Source organism: Dunckerocampus dactyliophorus, chromosome 6, assembly GCF_027744805.1.
Source record: "Dunckerocampus dactyliophorus isolate RoL2022-P2 chromosome 6, RoL_Ddac_1.1, whole genome shotgun sequence".
Classification (NCBI taxonomy): domain Eukaryota; kingdom Metazoa; phylum Chordata; class Actinopteri; order Syngnathiformes; family Syngnathidae; genus Dunckerocampus; species Dunckerocampus dactyliophorus.
Window position 1 is genome coordinate 23,643,554 of NC_072824.1, and position 25,414 is coordinate 23,668,967.

The following is a 25,414-nucleotide window of genomic DNA, read 5'->3' on the forward strand; positions in this document are numbered from 1 at the left end:
ACATTACAAAAAAAGTGCATACAAACACACAATACAAAAACACACGCTCAGCAATTTTTCCATGGTTTTCAGACTGAGGATGACATCATCATCTGCTCAGGGCTACTACAATCTAGAATCTGGATGTCCTGGTAAAAAAAAAAAAACAAAACAGGATGTTCTATGGTCCCACACACAACCAGGGTAAAATATTAATGGCTTTATTTTACCACAAATTTGTCAATCACACACAAGTCTCTACATGGTATTGGTGCTTTTCAACTGGTAAAAGCAGGTACTACCAAGCACTTCAAGGTACTATTTTTTCTTTTAGTTACTTCCCCCACTATAATCCATCCCTATTCTGTCAGCCCTTCCTCCTGTGTGCCCACTAAAGTCTCCACTGATTTTACTAGCCTTGTCAAGCAGAGCTTTTTCCCATGGTTGTCTGGAGCTCCTTCCTTTAACCCCTAATACTTTGGTGCCCATGAGCCTGCAGTTCTAACCCTTCAACATAACTGCTACCGCACTGCGAAAGAAAAAGAAATCCGATCAACTATATCTCTGAACCCCATACAATTGCATGTATTCTTAACGGCTTGCTTCATGAAAATGACTGTTCATTTTTGCCCGTGTGCCTGGGGCAGAGAGCAAACGGTTCCGAAACTAAAAATAGACTTCAACTTGTTTTCTTTCTTAGACTTGGCCTTGCAACTGTCTAACTTTACTTAACAATCACTCTAACCTTCATCTTCACAATTCCCTCTGTTGTCTTGCCAAGCTTTACATCTCTCACCACCTCACACTGTCTATCTTGACATCCCTGCCTCAGCAACACTCTCATTTTTCATGACTTATTTTAACTCTTTGCTCGCATAGGTCTTTCTTTTTTCATATGTCGCTCCCTTTCCTGCCCTCCAATTTTCTACCCAGGCGGTGGCAGGTCTTGAGAACAGACCTTGTTGCCTCAATGCCTCCATATTTGGACACGCTGATGGAACCGTGGGATGAGATTGTCACATGATCCTGATTCAAATACTCTCCCATTTCTCCCCCCCTTTCCTGTTCTTTGACATCACATTAGTGAAGATGGGTTCAATAAAAGCTGAAGTCTTTGCATCATAATCTATGCTATTCTTTAACTTTACAAGCTGTGTGCACAGGCAGACTTCATCCAAACCCACTGCACTGCGGGCCCGACCATGTGTGTAAACAGGGCTCCAGACTAAATTTGAGACATTGCAAGTACATTTTTCATCTACTTGTGCATGTGTGACCAGATAAAAGTACACCGTCCATAATGAGTTGACAAGAGACGCACTTGGACCCTCATTACTGTGAGAATGAAATATAGTCTGTAAAATGTGGAGTCAATTAACGGCCGCTTGTCACAGGCAAAGCCTATCGATGCCAGCGTGTGTGATCGCTCACCTTTCAACATCATTGCCATTCGACTTTTCTGGCTATCTTTGTTTACACACTTTGCCTGGCTGTCACACTACCACACTGGAGGCAGATAGCTAGCTAGTTAGGTTTCCACCAAGCCCCTGGTCTTCGGACTCCAAATGTGACTTTTTCACCACAGTGACAATTTGTCTTTAAAACATACAAGCGGCCCAAATGAGTTTTCTCCGTAGGGTGGCTGGGCTGTCCCTTAGATATAAGGTGAGAAGCACGGTCATCCGGGAGAAATTCGGAGTGAAACCGCTGCTCCTCCGCGTTGCGAGGAGCCAGATGAGGTGGCTTGGGCATCTGGTCAGGATGGGGAGGTGTTCAGGGCACGTCCGACCGGCAGGAGGCCTCCGGGAAGACCCAGGACACGTTGGCCAGACTATGTCTCTCAGCTGGCCTGGGAACGCCTCGGGATCTGCCGGGAGGAGCTGTACGGAGAGGCCGGGGAAAGGGAAGTCTGGAGTTCCCTGCTTAGGGTGCTGCTCCCTTGACCCGACCTCGGATAAGCAGTACAAGATGGATGGATGGAACATACAGTACTTGTATAAGTAATGTGGTCAGTTTGGAGCTCATTTTTGTCCCACAAGGAAGCTACGAGTGCCTGTCACTTTCATGGGTTACGTGCTAACTTACGCTTTTAAAGTGTCACTTAACGACCTTGCTCTCCTGTTATCATTGTAGTAATTGTCTTGTCTTCAAACACTCTGTACGCTCTGTACATAAAGTACAATTTAAATGTAGCGGTGGTTTCTGGTCTACAGTAAATATTGATTTCATTTTAAGGTGGATATGATGCCACCAAAGCAGCCTCATAGAAGCTCAGGACAGAAATAGGGCGGTTAGAGAAGACAGTTACCATTTATTGTTCAAGTATTTATTAGTAATACAGTGAAAATGAGAGGAAATAGATTTTGGTGTGCTCCCCTAAATTTCCTGTCTAAGGCCAGCAGAATAAAAAAGAATGTGGTCCTTGTCCACAGTCCAGGACAACAAAATAATACACATGCTATATGCAAGACAAAGACTGGGTTAAAAATAAAGCTCAATGAGAAACAGAACTAGAATAGCACTCAATGGAGTCCAAGATCTGTTGTGTTTTTGGTCGACCAATTAAAACACAATGCCTTGATCTAACTATTAGGGTTCCAGCAGAAGGGTGGATGTTGATCTCTGTTACAGTACCAAGAACCAAAACGAGTCACATGGGTTTGATTTGGTTAAAACAGACTCGAACGCTCTTGCTCTGCGAGTGTGGTTTGTTTGATCAAGTGTGAACGCTGCGATCATCCAAACCTGACTGCACGCCAACCGACAAAGACTGAGAGTCTCTATGACGGGCATATGTGCAGCAACAGCGCTTTTTGTGGCATCTCAGCTGACCCAAATATTATATTATAAAATAACAAATGAATTCAACCCAGATAGGCACATATAGGCTTTTTGATTGGAATGTTAGCATTTTGTCCTTTAAAACTGTGCTCCGACACGTCGTGACTTTAAGCATACAGTATGTTTTAACCATGTAGTCTTGGGTCTGAGGATACAAATATTGCAAAGAGTTTTTCCATAGGCGATATAGCATGGCTCCCTTTTGTGACTGGCTCCAAATCAGCCATCCCAGCAGCTCAAAAATGGCATTGCTGGATAGAGGACATGTCTGGACTATTTTTATTTCTGACAGTCAGTCCACATGTTAACAAGCACATGGAAGATTCTCTCTTTCATGACATCAGCTGTCATTACACCGATGCCTCCTTCTCTGCAGAAATGTATGCGTAATGTTGTGCTAGTTTTCACCTGGCTTTCACACGTGCTCAATATAGATGCAAAAACACTGACCGCAAGCAGTTTTAGGTTTGATAAATCCCATAACAGCAGATGCTAAATTATTACATTTGCATCTCCTCCTCCCAGTATTTTGCGCGTTCTGATAGCCTCATGAAGGCAAACACGTCAAATGGATCACATGTGCCATTTTGCTCATTTAACAGACGATCCTCAATACACCGTTAGTAGATTATCTTGGCACGTGTTTCCAAGTTTTCACATTTTTATACACATTCAGTGAACCTTTAGTAGAGCAGGCTGAAAGTGTCTTACATGTCAATTTCTATTCCCACGACATTACAGACATTTTTTTTATGTCAAAAAAAAAAAAGAGTCAAGAATAGTGACGGTTGGGTATATCGTGCTGCGGCTTGAGAGGTGCGGTGACACACTCCATTCGCGTCACTTATTCATAAACACACACATACACACAGCTGCTCGATGCACGCGTCACAGGAAGAGCAGAGTCTCTCGTGTTCTGTGGTAAAGGACAGTCCTTGAGCGAGTAATGACCAACCTTGGTGCTGCAAAGAAACCCTGATCGCACCCATTATGTTGTATTTGTTCGGACATATACAGTATATATTCTAAGGCAGTGGTCTCCAGTGCTTTTTCTTGTGAGAGCTACTTTTACTAAATGAAAACGGCTAAGAGCTACTCATTTTTGTAACATTTATTTTCATAGCTTATTCCAACACAAACAAAACAAATATGCTTGTTTCACCACAACATCCACAACTCACATTTTGTATTTCAGAGTGCTTTTCTTTCTATTGTTCTCATATGATTAACTGAAAACCTGAATGAAAAGCAGGCTCAGGGCACCTCATGTGGTCGTGGGGGGCTGCCTGGTGCCCGCGGGCACCGTGTTGGTGACCCCCTGTTCTAAGGTAATTCTACACTTAACAGGTCATGTCTAATGCTCTTCAAACACATGATAAATCTCTGAAATAATGGCAATTGCTTGTGAACTTTTATTGCAGCGTCTCAGCTGAGCCATAAAGCATCCTCTTAAGGCACATATAATGATAAAAAAAAAAAAAAAATCCCTTGGTGCCCTAAGATGTGGGAACTCCGTGGGAAAAGGTCATGACCAAAAAATATGTGACTTGTTCCTCCCTCTTCTTCTTTCTAATGACTCACTCGCCTGTCTTTCTGCAGAACACAGCACTTTACGAGCCCAGCTTATGCACTCTAAATAATATGGTGAATCTTCCTTGACATCTGCCCCTTTTCCACCAAAAGTTCGGGTACTTTTAGTTCCTGGTAAATTTAGTCTCCGGAACTAAGAGGTTCCTGTGGCCCTGTGCAGTTTGCGTTTCCACCACATTTTAACCTTCAGGGTAGTTTATTCAAACCAGGCTGATGGGGGAGTGGTATATTTCAACAGTGATGCAATGTACAGTAAATAAACAGTCACTAGTAAGTCAGATTTGTATTTATTTATTAAAGTGTCAGTAGCTAAATTACAAAGAAAAAAGACCAAAACAAAATGTTCTGAGTTTTATACTGTCAGTGAGGGGTTAGGGTTTCCGTAGTCTATGTCCACAGTGTCCAACACAGTCAGAAAGACGTCCTTTCAGTGAATGCTTATCTCATGATCACACAAGTCACACGAGTCCTTATGCTCCATTTCTTCTGTAAATAATAATACATAAATAATAAATGTGTGTCCTCCCCATGTGTGCGTAGGCTTTCTCCGGGTACTCCGGCTTCCTCCCACATTCAAAAAATATGCATGTTAGGTTAACTGAAGACTCAAAATTGTCTATAAGGTATGAATGTAAGCGTGAATGGTTGTTTGTTTATACGTGCCCTGTGATTGGTTGGCGACCAGTCCAGGGTGTACCCCGCCTGTCGCCCGAAGTCAGCTGGGATAGGCTCCAGCATGCCCCCGCGACCCTAAAAGAGGAGAAGCGGTATAGAAAATGGATGGATGGTATGAATGTGAGTGTGAATGGTCGTCTATGTGTGTCCTGCGATTGACTAGCAACCAGTCCAGGGTGTACCCCGCCTCTCGCCCAAAGAAAGCTGGGATAGGCTCCAGCATACCCGCAATCCTAGCGAGGAAAAGCGGTACAGAAAATGGATGGATGGATAAATGTCAGTGTTGAGCTCATGTCAACCACACAAACACATCCAACTGTAGTTGTAGCCTGTTAGCATTAGCATTCGAGTTCATTCAGCTTTTGTAACTAAACAAATGGCGTGCCGCTGAGTACAGTTACAGGATGTAACAAACAAAATGGTTAATATTTTATATGATTTACATTCATTCCATTTGTTCATTGCCACACATCCTCAAGTTATGAGCTCGTACTTAGTTGCAGCAGTGGGCTGAGTTGGTCATACGGCTTGTTGGTACAGTAATACAGCGGTTGGACCCACTGCGAGTGTTCTTCGTCGTCTTATAATATTGCTGGAGTTTCTTCAGCTTTTCACCAATTTGTCTGGGCGTACATCCTACACAAATATCCTCCACCAGCTTGTCGGTTATTCTTCTGCAGACTCTGCTGTTTTGAGTCACTGTCTCGAAGTCCTGAATATATTCCTCTTTAAATACGTTCAAAAGAGTCCGTCAACTTCTTGTAGCTTTGCATCAAACCTGTAAAAATGAATATTAACAAATTCGCAACCACACGCTGGTTTAAACATGGCGGCTGAATAGGAACACTACAAGTGTGTTCAATCAGCGTTCAACAGCACAGCCCGCCCCTCAGTAGTTCCGGGAACTTCCGAGAAAGTACCTAGTGGCTAGAAAGAACTTTTTCGGTCACTAGCAAAACTTTTTTACCCGGGCGAGTTTTGGTGGAAACACAGGGGGCTATTTTGAAGTACCAGGGTAAATAGGAAAGTTCCTCATCAAGTTCCTGTGACGGAAAAGAGGCTATTATTTGAAAGAGAGGTGTCTGGGCTGGGGCAACAATTTTATAGACCACTGAAGCAATAAAGCAAGTGTTCTACAGTATTTCCTTTTTTTTTTTTTTTCAAACACATCAGAGGCACTCCAGCTTGCTTAACAACTGTGCTCTTTGATTGTAAGCCATAGTCAACATAAATAACTTTTCTCAAACAGCCAGGGGGCCACTACACAGACTACCTTACCCACAGTGCAAACCAAATAGCAACACAATACATACACAGTAACTTATTCATAACATAAACCGACAACAACTCTTCACAAACCAAAAAATTGTATAGAAAAATATGCATTTTTAAAACATCCATATTCATGTTGACATGGCCTCAAGCACTCACATGATAACGTGAGCTACCCACTGCAACTGAATGCCACAGATAGATTGCAGTCCTGTGGAAACCGGTGGGCTGTTATGTCAAAGATTAGATCAGATTGGTTCCCAAACTTCCCCACACGCGTACCCCTTCAGACGTATGACTGGAAGTCATGTACCCCTACTCCTTCACACTTAAAAAAACATAAACCACATAATGAAACATCTTTGATATATTATTAAATATATTATGACACTAAACTGGGTTTTAGAGGTTTACGGTTTTAGAGTTGTCTGCTGTTTGGTGAATGTATTTATATTATGAATAATAATTATTATTAATTATATATGACATTATATTCAGTGGTGACCTGTGTGGTAAGATGTGGTGAGCTGTGATCTTGATGCTCTTTTGCTGTGCTTTGTGTGCGACAACATGGTACGTAATAATTAGAATGAAAACAAAGGCACATAATGTGCAGAAATCAATCAGGAAATGAATTCAATATGAGGCATATTACTGAGCCAAATGGACATATGAGCATATAGCATGAGATTATGCGCCAGCAGCACATAGCTAACATTATTAAAGCTCACCTCTGTGCATTTACACCCAGCATTAACATTCGTGAGCAAGGACGAGGTGAAAGAAAGAATAGAAAATGCACGTCTGTCTGTGCAGCGAGAAAGTCACAAACAAAGTCACACGCATAAGTCTCAGTCTGCGTCACACATGGTGTGTTCAAGGACCGCTGAACAAAACGACCGCAACCCTCGAAGAAGACACATTACAGCATACATTTTCTTTCTAACATAGTCAGTCAGTGCATCCAGTCAATAAACAAATGACAGGCACATACAGCTCAGAAAAGACACAAATTAGTCACAGCAGAAGACCAGCTCTCATTTAGCACACAATATCAATGCACAACGTTGTTACCTTACTTATTTGTTCATCTAACATACACACACACAATGAACAACTTCATGCTGTCACCTTCTTCTGCACTGTACCTAGCTACTACCTGCGCTGTGGCTGTTCACATGAGGCGGTCAAGTACATTACGTAAATCTCAGTGTTTGGCGCTAATGTAGTCAAGCCGTTTTTAATTTTTATTCATGTAACCCCTACGGCGGTAGGTGTACCCCACTTTAAGGAATCAATCCTTATTACAGTGTTCTGAGGTTCAAACCAAATGCTAGGCAATAATTCAATATATACGCTGAAGGTATCTATGACAGGACCTCTGTTGAGCCATTGCCCGACAGCTTGAGATCCATTTGAACAGACCGCTCAGATTGTGACACCTCATAAACTTCACCGACAGCTTTAAAAGGGCTGTCTTTCAGGTTTGATATGTTGTGCCATGACAACCTGTAAAATTTAACATAGTCAAAATGGAACAAACGTGAACTGTAAAACACTGCAGAGCATTCCAGTGACTCCAGTGTTGTCCCTCCCATTATACACGAGGGCCGCCCAGCACCCAGAAGTTCATTTTACTGAACTATAGTTTCTAGTATATAGCAGATCACAATAGAAGTCATTTAAACAAACCCTTCCTATTGAACAGGTCTATACATTGCCCTTTTATTAAATGGAATAAGCTTATTTTAGTTAGCTTCTATACATGACACAATGTTATTTCTGTTGCATACATTTACAATTGTCCAATCCTCTCGGTATTATGCACTAATTAAATGGCACATCTTAATTACTGTATATGTTTGAAGATGTAGGTTTTGACTTTGTGGACTACTTTGAAGTCTTTGTATTGATTTTATTACGAAAGGTGACACAGTTACCATATGAAATGGGTGTGGGCCAATCACATTACAGTCATTCTATGACTTGGCTACATTCTTTATGTCGGTGTTTGTTTAAATTACTTAAATGCATAGGGGCAAAGCAAGAGATCTGTTGCTCTTATGGTTCGGTAATGAGCAATTAATTTATGTAATGTATTTATATCACATACAACTTTGAATTCTCACAAACTGTCTCAATTTGTGGATACTAAAATGTCTCCAATATTGTCCTTCATCCTCCTCCTGGGAACTGAAACCACTAAAGTCGTCCTCTTCACAATTGAACAGCCTCATAATTCAGTCTAATTCAGTCTCTCTCCCTTTCATAGTCGCTCTCAGCGTCTTTCGTCTCGAGGCAAATTAGCCCACTAGCTTGAGTTGTCCTCTTCATCACACAGTACTCTAGCCTTTCGAAACCCGTTAATGATAGTGTAGCATCCGAGGTGTAGGACATATATAGTCACTCTTTGACAAGACAAAAACTCACGCTCTTGTACTCTTTTGGAACGGACATGCTGGCTCCGTGTATCCGCGTATTCAACACAACATGTGAGCACAGCATAGCTTATCACAACAGTCGCTTTTATATGACATCATCCATGTGCCCCACACTCTAGGAATGACCAATCAACCTACTATAAATCAAACTGTTACAATAGTGACGGTTGGCGAGCATCCAAGCATTTTCTAAAGCTGCACTCTTAAGCATCATGGGGAGTGTAGTTTTAACCATAAATTAGCCACATCGCTGTACAAGCTGAAAGGGTCAAAGCGTGAGAAAAAAGTAGCGGCTTATACACCGAAAAATAAGGTACTTTTATTTCCCAAATCGTTCATCACTAGCTGTGTGTACATCAAAAGAAGGCTATCAATGACACACAGCATCTGTCTCATTAGGTTCAGATTGAAGTCTAGAAAAACAATGTATTGTACACCCAGTGCATAGAAAAGTGTCTTTTTCTGATACAAGTGATAAAACCACTTTGTACTGTATTTATCACTCTGACTCGGGCCACCACTGTAGAAAGCAGTGGAAAGGAAGCTCATCATTTTTTAAACAGAATTGTGGTTGCAGTCAATATTCATTATTTAAAAACAATAATTTAACAAGGCACCACTCAAGTATAATGTGCTTTTAGAATATACCATGTACACTCGCATTAGTACAGAACTGCATTGCATAAATTTTTAAGAGATTACCGACACGAGAGAGGCAAACAGGGAGGCCTAAATTTGTGTTAAAAACACACTTCCTCCACTCCGTTAGATGCCATGCCCCAAATAACTGCTGGGTGCGTCGTACACTTGGATCCCTAAAGGAAAAACGATGACGACAAGGTGTGTGAAATGACCTTTGCTAGATCTGATACTACCATGTGTTGCAGTAGACGTCATTATCCCAACACACTCCATAGCAGACATACGTGGCATCTGTAAAGCTGATGTTTACAGTAGTTTAAACAGACACTTGCTCAACATTTGCTCAATTTCAATGAATGTCATGTTTTGAATTACTGAACAATTACTGAACAATCATACATACATACATCATACATATTGTATTTTAAGGTTTTTAACGTGCATTCTTAAATGTATTTTCTTTTTGCTTCTTCTGTGTACATTTGTGTTTGTTATGCAAAGCACACAAGGAACACTTCCTGACTTTCACTTTTAACGTGCAACCCTACTCTCTAAATATACATCGGGGGTCAGAGGAGCGTTTTAGCTGTATTACGGTCACAACAGTAGCCTGTGTTATTATTCTGATTATGAGCATTATTGTGTTATTATTGTGCCTGCTGCAAGATAATTCAAACCTGCAATAAAAAAGCCTGCTGTTCCGGTGATCAGGTGTGATGCATGTCTTACTAGTGACACCTAGTGATCAGTGTAGAATACTACATTTCCATCCAGCCATCCATTTTCTATGCCGCTTCTCCTCATTATGGTCGCGGGTATGCTGGAGCCTATCCCAGCTGGCCCCCCAACCCACTCAAAACTCTTGTCAAATAGTCTCTCATTTGTTAGTGCTGCTTAGTGCAGTTAACTACACAAAACAGCACTAACATAGCACTAAAAAATGAGACTATTTCGATTTCATTTGGAGCATGGCTGGGTGAACTTTGGTTGACCTATAAAAGAAACTGTAATAACTCAAAAACGAAAACAGCACAAATGTTCATTTTTAAATGCACAAAACAGCACAAACGCAGCACTAACAAATGAGACTATTTGACTAGAGTTTTGAGAAGGGTGGGGTGGACAACTTCACTCAGGTATCCCACCTGATTTAAGTGTTGGCCTATTACATAATCCCAGCTGACTTTGGGCTAGAGGTGGGAATCTCTGGCCAACTCATGATTCGATGCGATTACAATTCAGAGGCCTGTGATGTGATGACAAAACGATTATCGATGCATCTTTATATTGTGACCAATAGTTCGTCCATTTTTTCATGCATAATTATTTTGTATGTATAATTTCTTTTTACTCACTGTGTACTACTAAAACAAAGCATATTTGTAATGACCAACAATTAAAATAAACATGAAACAGATTAATTTACTTTTTCCATTATCTTTTAATAATTGGAAGGTTACATCTACCAGCATATTTCCCATTGCACAGAACCAACAAGAAATGTAAAGTGCACCAGTAGCAGCATATATAAAATTAAGAAACTTCAGCATATTCTGAGTAACCAACATAAAAAAAGTCTGCCATTATTCACAAATAAATAATAGACTTCTGAATTCAAAGTAAAATCCTGAGCATAGAATCTCTAACACAATAATATTTTTGCTGTGTAGCAAAGTCAAAAACAGCTTTCATACAAAATACATACTGCTCAAAAAAATTAAGGGAACACTAAAATAACTCATCCTAGATTTGAATTAATGAAATATTCTTATTCAATACTTTTTACATAGTTGAATGTGCTGGCAACAAAATCACACAAAAATTATCAAAGGAAATCAAATTTATTAACCCATGGAGGTCTGGGTTTGGAGTCACTCAAAATTGTGGAAAAACACACCACCTGTTGTCTATTCCATTTGCTCAACAGATTGTGAAAATGATTGTCAATCTGTGTTGCTCCCTAAGTGGACAGTTTGAATAATGGCGCAGCACTTTTGACAGAGTGTGAATTGAGTGTTCCCCTTTTTTTTTGAGCAGTGTACCCGTGGCGCTAATACAAGAATAATGCTTGCAGACGTTAGTATATCATGAATACCAAAAAAAAATAGGCTGCCCTTAATCACAATTGCAGTGTCAGTGAAATAACGTTGCGATGGGACGTTGTATCTAGGTTCCAAAGTGTGCAAAATACAATTTAATACAGCATCTGTGACTTGTGTGCACCTTTAAGAAGTGTAGTATTTAGTACAGGGGTCACCAACGTGGTGCCCGCGGGCACCAGGTAGCCCCCCACGACCACATGAGGTGCCCGCAAGCCTGCTTTTCGTTCAGGTTTTCAGTTAATAATGAAAGAACAGTAGAAAGAAATGCATTCTGAAATACAAAATGTGAGTTGTGGACACCAGCAATTTGTTAATGTTCTGGTAAAACAAGCATATTCGCTTTGTTTGGGTTTTAAATAAGCTCTGAAAATAAATGTTACAAAAATGAGTAGCTCTTGGCCATTTTCATTTTGTAAAAGTAGCTCTCACAAGGAAAAACATTGGTAAACATTGGTAAAACAGGTTTTCTATGCTTTAACTACAAAAATATTAAATTTATTAATATTGAATCCTAATTTTTCCCATAAGAAATAATGTAAATCCAGTTAATCCGTTCCAAATAGCCAAAAACACGTTTTTATAGACTTACAATTATATTTTGACACGCAGTACATTTGAAATGCATATAAATATCTATGAATGATGAATGAAAAGGATAAATTAACATTTAAGGTTACCTTCACCGATGACAAGATTCTTGACAACTGTCCCCAAAGACACGATGTGGCAGCGAGATCAACCCCCACCACCTTCCTGCTTTGACATGAGTTGTTTCTTAAATTAGTCTAACTTTTGGTGTTTCTCACCTCAATACTGCAACCAAAAACGGAGCCAAAGAAAGTTGCAAGAGCCAGCATTTTGATAAAGAAGGTGAGAAACACTATTGAATTTAAGAAATAACAATTACAAAACAGGAAGATGGTGTCTGTGTGGGGTCTCGCTGCCACATCATGTCTTTGAGACAGTAGTCTTCATTGAAGGTACAAGTGACCTTAAATGTTCATTTAGCCTTTTCATTTGAAATTTATATGCATTTGGAATTGTTTTATGCATATAAAACTGTAATTGTAAAACTATAAAAACGTGTTTTGTGTTAACGTTTTTGAGAATCAACCGCTGATGACATTTAGACGAGCAACATGACTTTCAGTTCCGGTTGCCATTTTGTTCGCTAGCTAACAGGGAAGAACGTTATCTGATTAAAAACATATATTAAGAGTACTAATGGACTCACAGAGTACATTAACAACATGACAAGACGCGCGCCATATTCTACACGCAATGCACGCAAACTGAGGCAAAATTATGGTGTGGATTTGCTAAACAACAGTCCTATGTATTTGTATTTTAGTTAATTTAGTCATTTTTATGCTTGAAAATACTTAATTTAGGCAAACAAAATGTACAATTTGCTTAATTATGCATAATCTTTAACTAATAATAGGCACTATTTAACCAAAAAACAGACTGATTTATTTTTGAAAGACAGTGATAGTGTGAAGCTGCGAAATTCGAACCACAATGTGGCGAGGGCGGAATGTAGAGCTTGGGAATTACAATAAGAAAAATACATATTGCCCATTTGCTAACCTACCGGATAGCTGCATGTAAAATAAAATTCTGGATGTAATCAGGCCGGGACAGGGTTGGGCACGCTTATCAGCAATGAACACACACTCATACACTCACACATTTGACTCAACACATTCCTGAGTTGTAGGAATGACAAACCTCTTGTTAAATGTGTGAAGCGGATACATTAAGACAGTATATTATGCAACTGTGGGGGAGAGAAAATGAGCAGTCCATGAAGGGCGGGAACTTTAGTGTTATAAGAGGTCAGTTACAATAGACAGGGCATGACAGTAAGCGGTTGTGTTTCTTACATCGCTGAATTACAAAAGATGGACAAACATTTTGACAGAAGGAAGCGACTGCTAGCATTAGCTGTGCCACTTTTGTCTTTCACAAAAGCTACCCCGGTGACCACCCTTGAAAACGCTGTATATCAATTTTCGTTTCCTTTGTAATTGTCTCAAATGACAATACCTTCTGGACACAAAATGGTGCGCTTATTTTTCCTCAAAAGGATTTGTTTACTAGCTCACTGATGTCTTTCTCTAATTTAGCACTTCTTTAAAATGAATGAAAACAATGAGGCCATTTTGTGTCTGCTGCCAGTCATCTAATCAACAAGTGGTTTCAGCTTTGTATGAATGGAAAAGGCCTTTTTCACTACTAATAATACCAACAATGGCTCCATTCTATTTAAGAGTGCACCACAGTGCTTATTGCCAAGACCTGAAACCTGAAGCGGCTTAATGAAATTCTTTTAGTGTGAGATGCTTTACAGTATTACAACCCTGCTACTCCAACTGGATGGTTGCTACTAGGCATGGGTCAGTCAGTATGAGATTCTGACGGTATGATAACCTTGGGCAAAAATATCACAGTTTCACGGTATTACAATGACAGCTCTAAAATGTGTTATTTTGAAATATCTTTATTGGTAAGGAGAGGAAAAATCTTTCACGTTTTTGTCATTTACTATACTTTTTACGCCGCAATGTGTGGTGTCAATACGCGTTAATACTACAAGCAATTAAACATGCCATTTGTGACTTATTAAGTTGTGATATTCACATGAACATGCCGAAAATGCATGCGAAGCCAGGTGAAATCCACATTAAATCCAAACGCTACAGGATGCAAAACTCTACGAGGGCATACGTGTCGACTCACCTGAGCCACGTGATGCTCACCAGGCAGCTAATGTTTGGCAACACAGCTCATGCCCACGGTTTCAATACGTCGAAGCCCAATAACACAAGACATGACAAAGTACTTCCACATCGTGGCCGCGCTGGACCTCCACTTTCTCTCTTACCGCAGACGGTATGACAGACACGGTTTTGAAACCGTGACTCTCATACCGTGGTATACCTTGAAACCGGTAACCGGCCCAAGCCTAGTTGCTACCATGCTTTACTAAAACTACACGGGAAACCCTCCAAAGTGGAAAGTGTGTTGAAAGTCTGTGTCCTAAATGTATACTTGTCGTAAAATATACCCCTATGTTACAAATTTACACGAGCATTTAATGGAAATGATTTGGGAGGCATGTTATTTTTGGATTATTATTTACCATGAGAAACATTTTGTCCTCAGAAAACAAATGATTAAGTCTGTTAAAGAAGTGAATAAGCAAATCCCACAGGGACTGGCCTTGTTACAGTTGATCTATTTGCAACTGCATATTTAGGTGACACGTTTGATTTAGCACAGACTAACCAGCCGGAGGGCATGGACTTCCCACTGCAACAGACTGAACAGAAGAATGGGCCTGTGTAGGCAAACAGACACAAAAGGACAAGACATGCGGGTACGCACCTGTTTACACAAGCACGCAAACAAATGCAAAATGCAGCACAAGTAGTCAAGCAATTATTCAAAAAGGAACAATCACAAGGGATACGTCACACATTTGTTTCGGTCAAAACAAACACTGGTGCATTTGCTGTTAGTGCAGTTCATTTTGGTCAAATGTGAAAGCCATCATCTCAACCCTGTGCAGACTAAACAAGACAAAGACCACTTCGCTTGCAACTGAACTCTGGCGCAGTGCTGTTCATTTGAGCTCAAATATGAATGGTGCATGAACCAAAGACAGTAAGTAGTGTTAAAATGACAGAAAAAAGTTCCAGAAATGAATGAAGGCACAAAAGCCATGGTTTCTAAGCCGAATGCCACAGCTCCAGTGTGGCGGTGCAGCAGAGCCTTCGTCCCGACAGTCAACACTTAGGCCTCGGTCACAACCCACCGTGCGTGTTTTTAGTCCGTACGTTTTTTGCGGAGGCCTCGGCCAGTACGTTTTCAGAGAATGGCAAGAGCAGGGAGGGAGCACGTCACTCGCACGATTGTGCAAGGTGGAAGTACATGGCCCACACGCCACACCTGGCTGTGAGCGGTTGCATGCATCGTCCGTTGCGCACATGGTAAATTAGTTGTACATGATTACAGCCTACTTGCAATGTACGATCTCTGTGCGATTGCCACGTCATCATACTTACATGTGCTGCTCACGTATGGTGTCCTTACTCACTCTCACGTTGTAAGTGCGTGCAAGTGCAGGCCTTATTATGAGCCTAATTTCTTGCCTTAAAATTCACTGTCGTAACAGTTGACGTAAAAGCCTGACCCGTTTTAAATAAAGTATTGTGTTCAAAGCTAGCGTTCACCTAAGCTCCTTTAGATTATGCAGCAATGCAGGGTTTCCTGCTACATGTAATGGATTGTGTCGGGGCACCACTGCTCAATAAAAGCCGGCACACCTTGGAAATTAGGTTTTTGTTTGTTTGCTTTTTTACGTGAAAACAATGTTAAGTAATACAGTGCATGAATGGACATATATGCTATATCAGGGGTGCCCATTACGGCGATTGCAAAGTTCATGTTGGTCGCATGTCACCTACATCGTAGGTGTCATGTGACATCAATCAGCTGACATTAAGCCTCCTCCTGATTCGCTCTGGTGCCGGCAGCATAAAAAAAGTGGAAAACCGATGTCGGCAGCCACACGGATAATGCAACTTTCATCTTTATTATTCCGATTACAGATGATACAAAAGTTATCCGTTCATTTGTAGCGGCTACTTATGTAGAAAAAAAAGTCAATTGTTTCATGGCTGCGCTTTGCGTCATGAACTCTACAAATGTTTTAATATGTTGCCTTGACTACGGCCGCATTGTCTTTTGCATAATCCTTTTAATTTCTCATATACAGTATCTGTAATGTTGTGTAGCAAACAGGTTGTTTAAATGTACAATGGACATAAATACTCATATTTATTCAAAATATAAATATTTTTTTTTCTTTCTATGTTTACAGTAGGAGGTAGATCTTTGGGACAAAGCAGCCCACAGGCTGAAAAGGTGTGAGCATCCCTGTGCTATATAGATACATGTATAGCCTATTATTTACATATTGACCAAAATTAATTTGAAATAAAATATCTATCAAAATCATAAAAACATTTCCCTACACTTTATTTTGAAAAACATGCACCGGAATCACCTGTTTGCCCTGTTGGCACTTGACAGGAGAGGAAGAAAAGAGAAAGGCATTTAAAGTTAATTAATGAATTTGTTGTTCAAGCCTGTGAAAACAACCCTAATGATGACATTATTACCGACAGTAAATTTAAATATTTAAAAAACTGCGACAGCGACACAGCAGCGGAACGACACAGCGGCTCCAGTACGCCTTGCATGCAGCCCACCACCACAGCTTCAAACAATCCTAGGGGAAACCCTGCAATGACTCAAATAACTAATTGATAAAATCATCAAGCGGTCTTGCAAGACTCTCAGACTTCATCAAGATTCTTTGAGCTTCATCTTCCAAGCCTCCTCCCTCATCTAACCCCAAACATGCTCAGTAATGTTCATGTCTGGTGACTGGGTTGGCCAATTCTGGAGCATCTTCACCTTCTTCACTATCGTAAACTTTGATGTGGAGGCTGAGGTATGAGAAGGAGCACCATCCTGCTGAAGAATTTGCCCTCTCTTGTGATTTGGAAGGTATTGGGCACCGTGTATTTAGTTTGATACTCAGGCTGTTGATGTTAACATCCACTCTGCAGAGCTCTTGCTCACTCCCATACTGGATGTAACCCTAACCTCAAGCCATAATATTCCTCCACCAAACTTGACTGTTTTCTGGGTGAATCTTAGGTTCCTGCAGGTTCCAACAGATCTTTGGCAGTATTTGTGGTGATTGGGATGCAGTTTAATGAATGAGTCATCAGAAAAAAATAAACCTTCTGCCATTTTTCCACTATCTATCCTTTTTGCAAGCTGTGGGCTTTGGCAAATGCAACACGATTGTTGAGTTGTGCTTAAATTCTTGCTGCCCATTACCATCCAAATTACGAAAAAGGGTAAATTCTTCAGCAGGATGGCGCTCCTTTTCATACTTCGGCCTCCACATGAAAGTTCCTGATAGTGAAGAAGGTCAAGATGCTCCAGGATTGGCCGAGCCAGTCACCAGACATGAACATTATTGAGCATGTTTGGGGTTAATGAAGGAAGATGAAACCAAAGAATCTTGACAAAGTCTGGGAGTCATGCTTTCTTTGCCATTCCAGATTTTATCAATTAGTTATTGGAGTCATTGCCGAGATGTATGCATGAAGTCCTCTGAGCTCATAGGAGTCATACACAATATTAATTCTTCTTACCAAGGCACCCTGATTTTTTGCTTTGATGTTTTTGTAGCATGTTTGTGTATATGTACATAATTTCTACCAAAATTATTTTGGTATGCAACAAGACTTTTGTCCAAGTACAATCTGACCTTTCTGTCCTAATTAAATGATCATTCTCAATGAATGATAAAAGACTTTATTTCGCTATATCAAGGAATAATTACTGTTATGTTATTATGTTTGCCTGTTGTGAGGTCATTTAAACCTGCAAGAGTTGTTGCAATAATTGTTCCAATGATCAAGTCTGGTGCTTGTCTCAATGAACCATTACTGACACCTGATGACCAATGTAGAATACTACATTCACAATTAGAATGAATCTTGTTAATGGCTTATATTTGTATTTTAGTTGAAAAATACTTAGAAAAATACGAAGAAAAATACTTAATTTACAATTTGCTTAAATATGCATATTTTTAACTTATAATGGCTGTATTCAACCACAAAACAACAAGATTTATTAATTAATACATTTTTTGAAAAATCAAGATAAAGTGAAGCCACAAAACTCAAGCCGCGATGTGGCGAGGGGCGCCCGTATGCAGCCTTTTTATACAGTTACATGCGCATGTTAACAGCTACTTATGCCAATTAGAGGATGACGTCAAGTCACACCCCCACCCACAGCAAATTAACACCACGAATGCAATTCAGAAATGTATGAAACACTGAAATCACTTTAAAGTTCCTGTTTGCAGAGGTTTAAATGAAGTTTGAACAAGCTGCAACCATTATTCCTATTCTTCCTATTCTGACCAAGTATGCAACGCCCCACTAATACACACACACAGCAACAAAAGAATAACATAATGTTCCAAAAGCAGTGTTTGGAAAGTTATATGATTTCACTCACCTGTTCAACAGGAATATAGCAACCACCATAGCATGCGTGTCCTTTCGTACTTGAATCTCTTTTTTGTGATGTGCACACGCAACAGACGTGGAGTTGCACAAGACATTGATTGACAGCCTGAACGCCAGTCGTCTTACTTGTATTTGTACCAAGCGGCATTTTTACACAGTTTAACTTCTAATTATGCCAGCTATATACATTTATTTGTTAAATCTGTTCTCTTAGACCACTATTGGTAACATATGCTAGCATTGGTAGTGTTCTTATATTGAGTGTATGGTGGTCTTATATTTTGTGTTTTAAAAATGTTTTAATTTTCAGCCAGTGTCATACCGCAGAGCTTTAATATTGAGTTCTGACAAAAACATTGTATGAAAAAGCCCAATGAACCCATCTACAGCAAGCTTCTTAGATCGGATTTCATTCGAAAAACAGGGACATGGAGCAGTAAAAACGTAAACATTTAAGACTCAGCAGAGAACTGCAACCTGTTAACACTCAACACCACGCTACGTAACGCCAAGTTGTAACATTTCTATACATCCTGCCACGAAAGCAAGCAACTGTGATGAAACCCCAATTGGCTAAAATAACAACCAAAAAAACATTGAAGGTGAAAAACATATGTATTTTTGTGTAGTTTTGTTCAACGTCAACAATGTGCTTTATGTTTTGCATAACAGCTGCTACATGCAGATGCCAAATATTACATAGTCTGTATTTGTACTTAAAAAACAAATCTGTTTTATTGTGAGTCTGATGCTCTTTTGAATGGAAAACTCATTTGCCATTCAAATACAGTATTGTCCTATTTATGCAAAAGTATTCAATCAATATAAAGCCAAATGTTCCCTCTTTCTGGTGCTCTAATCTTTTAATCTCATCACAATGATCTCCTGCTGATCTCCAAAATGGACTGTTTCAAACAAGACAAGCTAGTCAGATAACATACTTGAGAGTTGTTAAAGGCACGCCGTGACACCACGCTCGCCTCGATGGTCAAGGGCTAAGGTTCACATGTTTAAAGTAGACTTTAAACCGTCATCCTTTGAAAGTCTCATTTCTAAGTAAGTAAGAGGTAAACATTTACTCACCCTTTAGCTTCTCCACCACACTCTCGCCAGCTCTCTGCACCACTCGACCATCCTCCCGCTGGTAACGGTCATCCAGGAATTGAGCAGTGGCTTCTGAGAGGTGGACCTTGCCTGCCACGCCAAGCTGCTCCATCAAGTTGGCCAGATTGACATCATTTGACCACACATCAAACTTGAAGCGCTTCATTCCTAAAATACCGCACAGCACGGTGCCGGTGTGGACACCGACACGCATGCTGACGGTCTCACATGTCTCTTGGCAGAACTGTTCGATGGCCTGGATCATGCCGAGGCCCATCTCCACACAGCAGTAAGCATGGTCTGGTCTGGGCTCAGGGCAGCCTGCTACACAGTAATAACAATCACCCAGTGTGCTGATCTTCTCACAACAGGTGAGCTCACAGAGACGGTCAAAGCGTCCAAAGAGATCATTTAGAAGACCGACCAAGGCTGGTGCTGACTTATTGGCAGACATTTTTGTGAAGCCCACAATATCTGCGAAGAGGATGCTAACAGGTTCCATACGTTTCATGTTGAAAGGTCGAAATATTATCTGGCCCCGTGGGATGGAGGTCTTCTTGCGTTTGTGGTTGTTATGAAGGTGGCTCTTGGGGCTCGCGGCACTTTGAGGTGGCGAAGCACCACAAACACCTCCTCCACCGCCCACTGAGACAGCTGAGGCAGAACATGCACCAGAAGAATAACGCTTGCTACAGTTCTCACTCCCTCCGCCCTCGTCATCACCCTGTTTCATTAACTCGTCTGCGACACGTCTAGGCATGACCGAGTGGATCATACGCTCTTTCAGGGCCTTCTCCACCTCTAGGTCCTTGCCATGCATGATGGCCTGTCCTACTTTGAGGAAAGTGCTGCGGGAACGCACTTCTGACATAATGAACAAATGGATGCCAATGATGTGGGCACACAAGTGGAGCAGCGCTTTGGCTGGACCTAGCCAGTGGAGAGTGTCCGTTTCCCAGTTGGAGCTAGAACTCCCCAAATCTGACCCCAATTCAGTGGAAATATCGCTTCTGTGAAGCAACGGTAGCCACCCTAATGCCTCAAATAATATAGAGTATAAGAAGCCCAGCATCACTGAGGCATACAGGCGCACATGGAGGACACTGTATAGCAATAAGAGGACCTCTATACACAGAGAAAAGGTTGCCACCGGGGAGATGCAAGGCGATGGGGGTGTGTCTGGAAAGTGGTACGATGCATTTGCATGGTGAGCCCACTCCAACTCAGTGTAGCCTGCAGTCTGTATCTGGGGTGCCAAGGTTATGGCGAAGGTGACTGCAATCAGGAACAAAGAGGTTTGGTTGTACAGCTGAGTGTAGTAGTGGGTTAAGGTGAACAAGAAGAGGAGCACTAAGAGGCCCAGAAAGGAGGCCGTGGGGGCTAGGAAGGTCATGGGTTGGCAGCGGTCACTATTGACACTGAAGTACACTGCCCAGAGCACAGCTGCCACTGCCAGGTAGAACAGGACATAGCGAAAGCGCCGCTGAGTCTGAGGAAAGCACCTCTCCTGGCACGCCTCCTCCAGGATGGTGGAGTCAAACTTGGGGTCCCAGCACTGTGCGGCGGAGCGTTCAAAAAGTGGTGGTGCCTTCCTGTGGACCCTCGTTGTGGAGGTCATTACAAGTCTGGAGTCTGCGGAGCTGCAGCTGGAGGAAATACTGTATTTGTGGAGGTTAAGGTTCACTTTACTCCCATCCTCACAGCCTCTGGCCCCTCCTCCGGCACTGGTGGTAGGCCGCATGCTGTTGGTAATCTGCACAGTCACAGAACCATCCCCACTGGAATTGCAGCTCACTTGTGTGCCGTGCATGAGAAGCTGCTGATGATCTTGCAGCGTGGCCATACTGACGCTGGAGAGGAGGGGTGACGGAGTGGAGTTAAATATTAATAGCTTCTGATGGTGCTCAGGCAATTAGACGTGGTGCGTGGGCGCCGCGTGTTCACATGTGGTACCACGGTGATAGGTGGATGGATGGGGGTGTTTGCTGGAATAATCACACTGATAGTACACTGCACAAGACGCAGACGTCTTTGTTACGCACGCAGGAGCTGGAACACTCACTCGCACCAGACACACCGTTCCAGTTTAGTGAGCTGCTCATGATGAGACTCTGGATTTGCGTCACCGCTCACATTACATGCATCACTCTGCAAAGAGCATCTGGGTTTGAGCCCGAGTTTCTCTCCAGCAAAACAACAGTCACCTCAATGTCTGCCTCCAGCATTGAACATCCTTCTTGGAAGTGACTTGCTGGTGATGCAAGAGACCTGATCACCCACGTCACAACTGGAAATTGACTCCTCGGTGCGTTGTTGACATCACAAAGTCAGGCAGCCAAGAAAATCCAGACAGACAGTCTTATTGTCCACCATGTGTCAAGCAAGCAGCTGTCAGGTCCAGGGCTGCATTGTGTGAGCACGTCCAGATGTGGTTATCAACAGTTGCTGGTGTGCACCAACTTAAACAGTGCATGCAACAAATGACACCTTCATTCTTAATAACACCCCCATTGTTGAGGCTCTATCCAAAAATATGAGTTACATAGAAAAATATATAGAAAACATGTAAATCCAACCTTCAAAATGTTCACTTGGGTGGCTTTACTTTGTGCATTCCTTCGCATGCAACGCGCTGAACACTTGGATTTCCGTGCATTCTCTCCTTCCACCTTTGGTCTTACAAATCTTCCTGACAGTGTTATTCCGGAGCCCAGTCCAAGACCAGAATCCAGCCAGTATATACGAGGCCTGGCAGGCCTATTCCCACGGATTCAGCCCCGTCCTTTCCTGAACTCCCTCTCCGGATCTCTTGCGTTTATCCCCCCCTCTGCCTTCCAAAGGGGACTGGGGAGGGGTAAATGCTATTCCGAGAGTGTAATCCGAAAAGACAAGCGCAGAAAATAGCAGCCACTGGCCCAAATTAGCGTCGCTTTGCCTCTGCTGGGAGTGTCTGCAACTTGTTGCGCGCAGTTGGCAAAACATACAAGATACGAGGAACAGCCTGGGTCGAGGCTGCTCTATAAATAGTGATGATCAAAAGTCTTTGCAATAACAACACAACACGGCATTTAACATGTGAACACTTTACCCCGCTATCAGGCATTGCACTCGAGCAGTGCGTGCTTGTGAAAAATTAACTACTTTCAATTCAAGTCGTGCACGTCAGCCGTATCACCCATTTTGTTTGCAAAAAAAACTCCCAAACTTTTTTTTTCCCAGGCCGTATTTCCTGCATTTGGAGAGGAGACCCAGTGAGGACTGTGGTTATTTGGAGCTCCGTTTCCTCCCTTCGCATTTCCCCCTGGGCGAAGAAAAAAATCCCCTGAGCGAATAAGAGGAAAGCTTATATCCTTGGTTAAAAGATCCAAAAGCGTCCAAAAACAGACTTCTTATCACTGCTCCGGTTCTGGATGGTTCTAGTTTCTGCTGGCATGCATGTGTCCAACTAACACAGAGTGCCCGCTAAGGCTAGTGTGTGTGCTCTTCCGTCCGCCTTTGTAAGCTCTCAAAGGCTAGCTTCTCCAGTCAATACATTCGCCCCTGCCCAGGAGGGTCTTGAGGCTGTTATACCGTGTTATCCGGGCGAACGGAACATCCACACGCCTGGAGTTGCCACCATCTTCGCTGTGACGGGCTCGGAAATCCTCCCCCAGCTGTTGTGGCGGTGCTGGATGGAGAGAGCAGCCTGTCAAGCGCCATGCCATAGCACAAAACACCACTTCCGGTAGGAACATCGCTCCAAAAACAATATCAGTAAAAATGTTACGTACTCCTTGCACACATAAAGGTCAAATATCTAATTCTGTGTTGTGTGTGCAATTTGTACTTCATTAATTCATGTTCTGTATTTCTGTATTTAGTTATGTTCCTCCTCATTTCCTTAATAGTGTGATTATGTATTTGTGCCTGATGAGGACAAGCGGCATAGGAAATGGATGGATGGATATATTTGTGTTTAAAAAGATGACATGGGCTTTTTCATAGGGTTTGACTTCAGTAAAAGTGAGTTGTGACTTAACTATGGGAAAATGTGAGTCCCAGCTGATCAAGAACCCCTGGTTTTGACAATGGAAGGATGGGCATAGGCTGTCTACATAATGTTGCTACACTTTAACATCCATCCATCCACTTTCTATACCGCTTGTCCTCACTGTATGCTGGAGTCTATCCCAGGTGACTTTGGGTACACCCTGGACTGGTCGTCAGCCAATTGCAGGGCACATATACACGTACACAAACAACCATTCACGCTCACATGCACACATATGGACAACTTTCAGTCAAACTCTAACATGTAAACATTTATTTGTTTGGTATGGCAAAAACAATGACACCAACGTTCACATGAAAACGGTGTTTGATACGTTTAGATCACAAAAGTCAGTCAAACTCCAACGTTATGCTTTGTTTTAATTTTGAAACTATCCTCTGGTTTTCCGTTTTGTCTCTGTGTGTCTACGTTGTCTTGACACAGCTGTTGACTGTTGAGAGGGTGTCCACAGTGGGTGTCCGTTCAGGTCACATGTCAGTAGCTGTCGTTAAAGGAGGAGCCACCACCTATCAACTTTTCTGCCTCACTTGTACTTTGTTCTTTCCAGTTTGAGATCTCAGACATATTATACAGTATTCTAAACGAGTGTATATATTTGACTATAATACAGTATACTGTATATATAGGCTATATGCACATGTATACAGTACGTATAATGACTTTTGCACATCAGCAAAACAGATGAGTTAGTCTTTATAAACAAAACTGAAACTGCTCATACTCTTCTAATTGGCAATTGGGACAAATTAGGATTGAGATGGCCAAGTATACTGTACCTGTCTATTTAATATTTAATACTATTTATTATTATTTACTATTTTTATTCTCTCAATTTCACGGCAATATTTAATTTGAGCACCAGTTTTAACAGTGCCTTAGTCCTCTTGGGCATGGATTTCACCAGAGCAGCACTGTTACTGGAATCCTCATTCACTCCTTCATGATGACGTCACTGTGCTGGTGGACACCTTTATCATCCCCCACCTTCTGCTTGAGGATGCCCCACAGCCTCTCAGGTCTAGAAGCAAGATAGTTGTCATCTTGGAAGTGTGTTTGGGCTCCTTATTATGTCGGAAAACGGTTTCAGATGTGAGGGGATCGTGCTCTGCTTCAGAATGTCACAGTACTTGCTGGGATTCATGTTTACACTGGCAGCACTCATGCAGCCCCAGACCATGACACTACCACCGCCATGCTTGACTGTAAGCTATGCACAATATTTAGACTACCTATTGAGGCAATAATTTCTGCATGCTGAGTCTAGTATACTGCTATACTGCTATACTATTCTGGTGTACACCAACTTCTCTAAAGTATATTCAAGTGTCATTTCTATAGCATTGCCCTTGAGAGGACAAAACTGGCTGTTGAAATGTGAAGGGTTTATCCACTTTGTGAGATACAATAGTAGATACACTATAGAGGAGTTTCTGGATGTGGACGTCAGTGATGTGATTATTGTGAACTGGCAGCAGGACTATAAACATAGTGACTTAGCTGATTCCCTGTGGGTGTGTTTGTGTGCTTGTCCTTTCCTGGCAATAACACATAAAATATGATTCCAATAAATCATTACCCTGCGTGCAT

General features: G+C 41.7%; 1 protein-coding gene across 1 annotated transcript in view; it reads right to left on the minus strand.

Moving 5' to 3' along the window:
• adcy9 (adenylate cyclase 9) overlaps positions 1–23,435 on the minus strand; it is a 45,508-nt gene extending 22,073 nt beyond the window's left edge. The window contains exon 1 of the mRNA XM_054780200.1: positions 19,756–23,435. Coding sequence (XP_054636175.1) covers positions 19,756–21,619 — 1,864 coding nt within the window. The 5' untranslated portion in view covers positions 21,620–23,435. The remainder of the gene's footprint in view (positions 1–19,755) is intronic.
• Between the last annotated feature and the right edge of the window lie 1,979 nt (positions 23,436–25,414).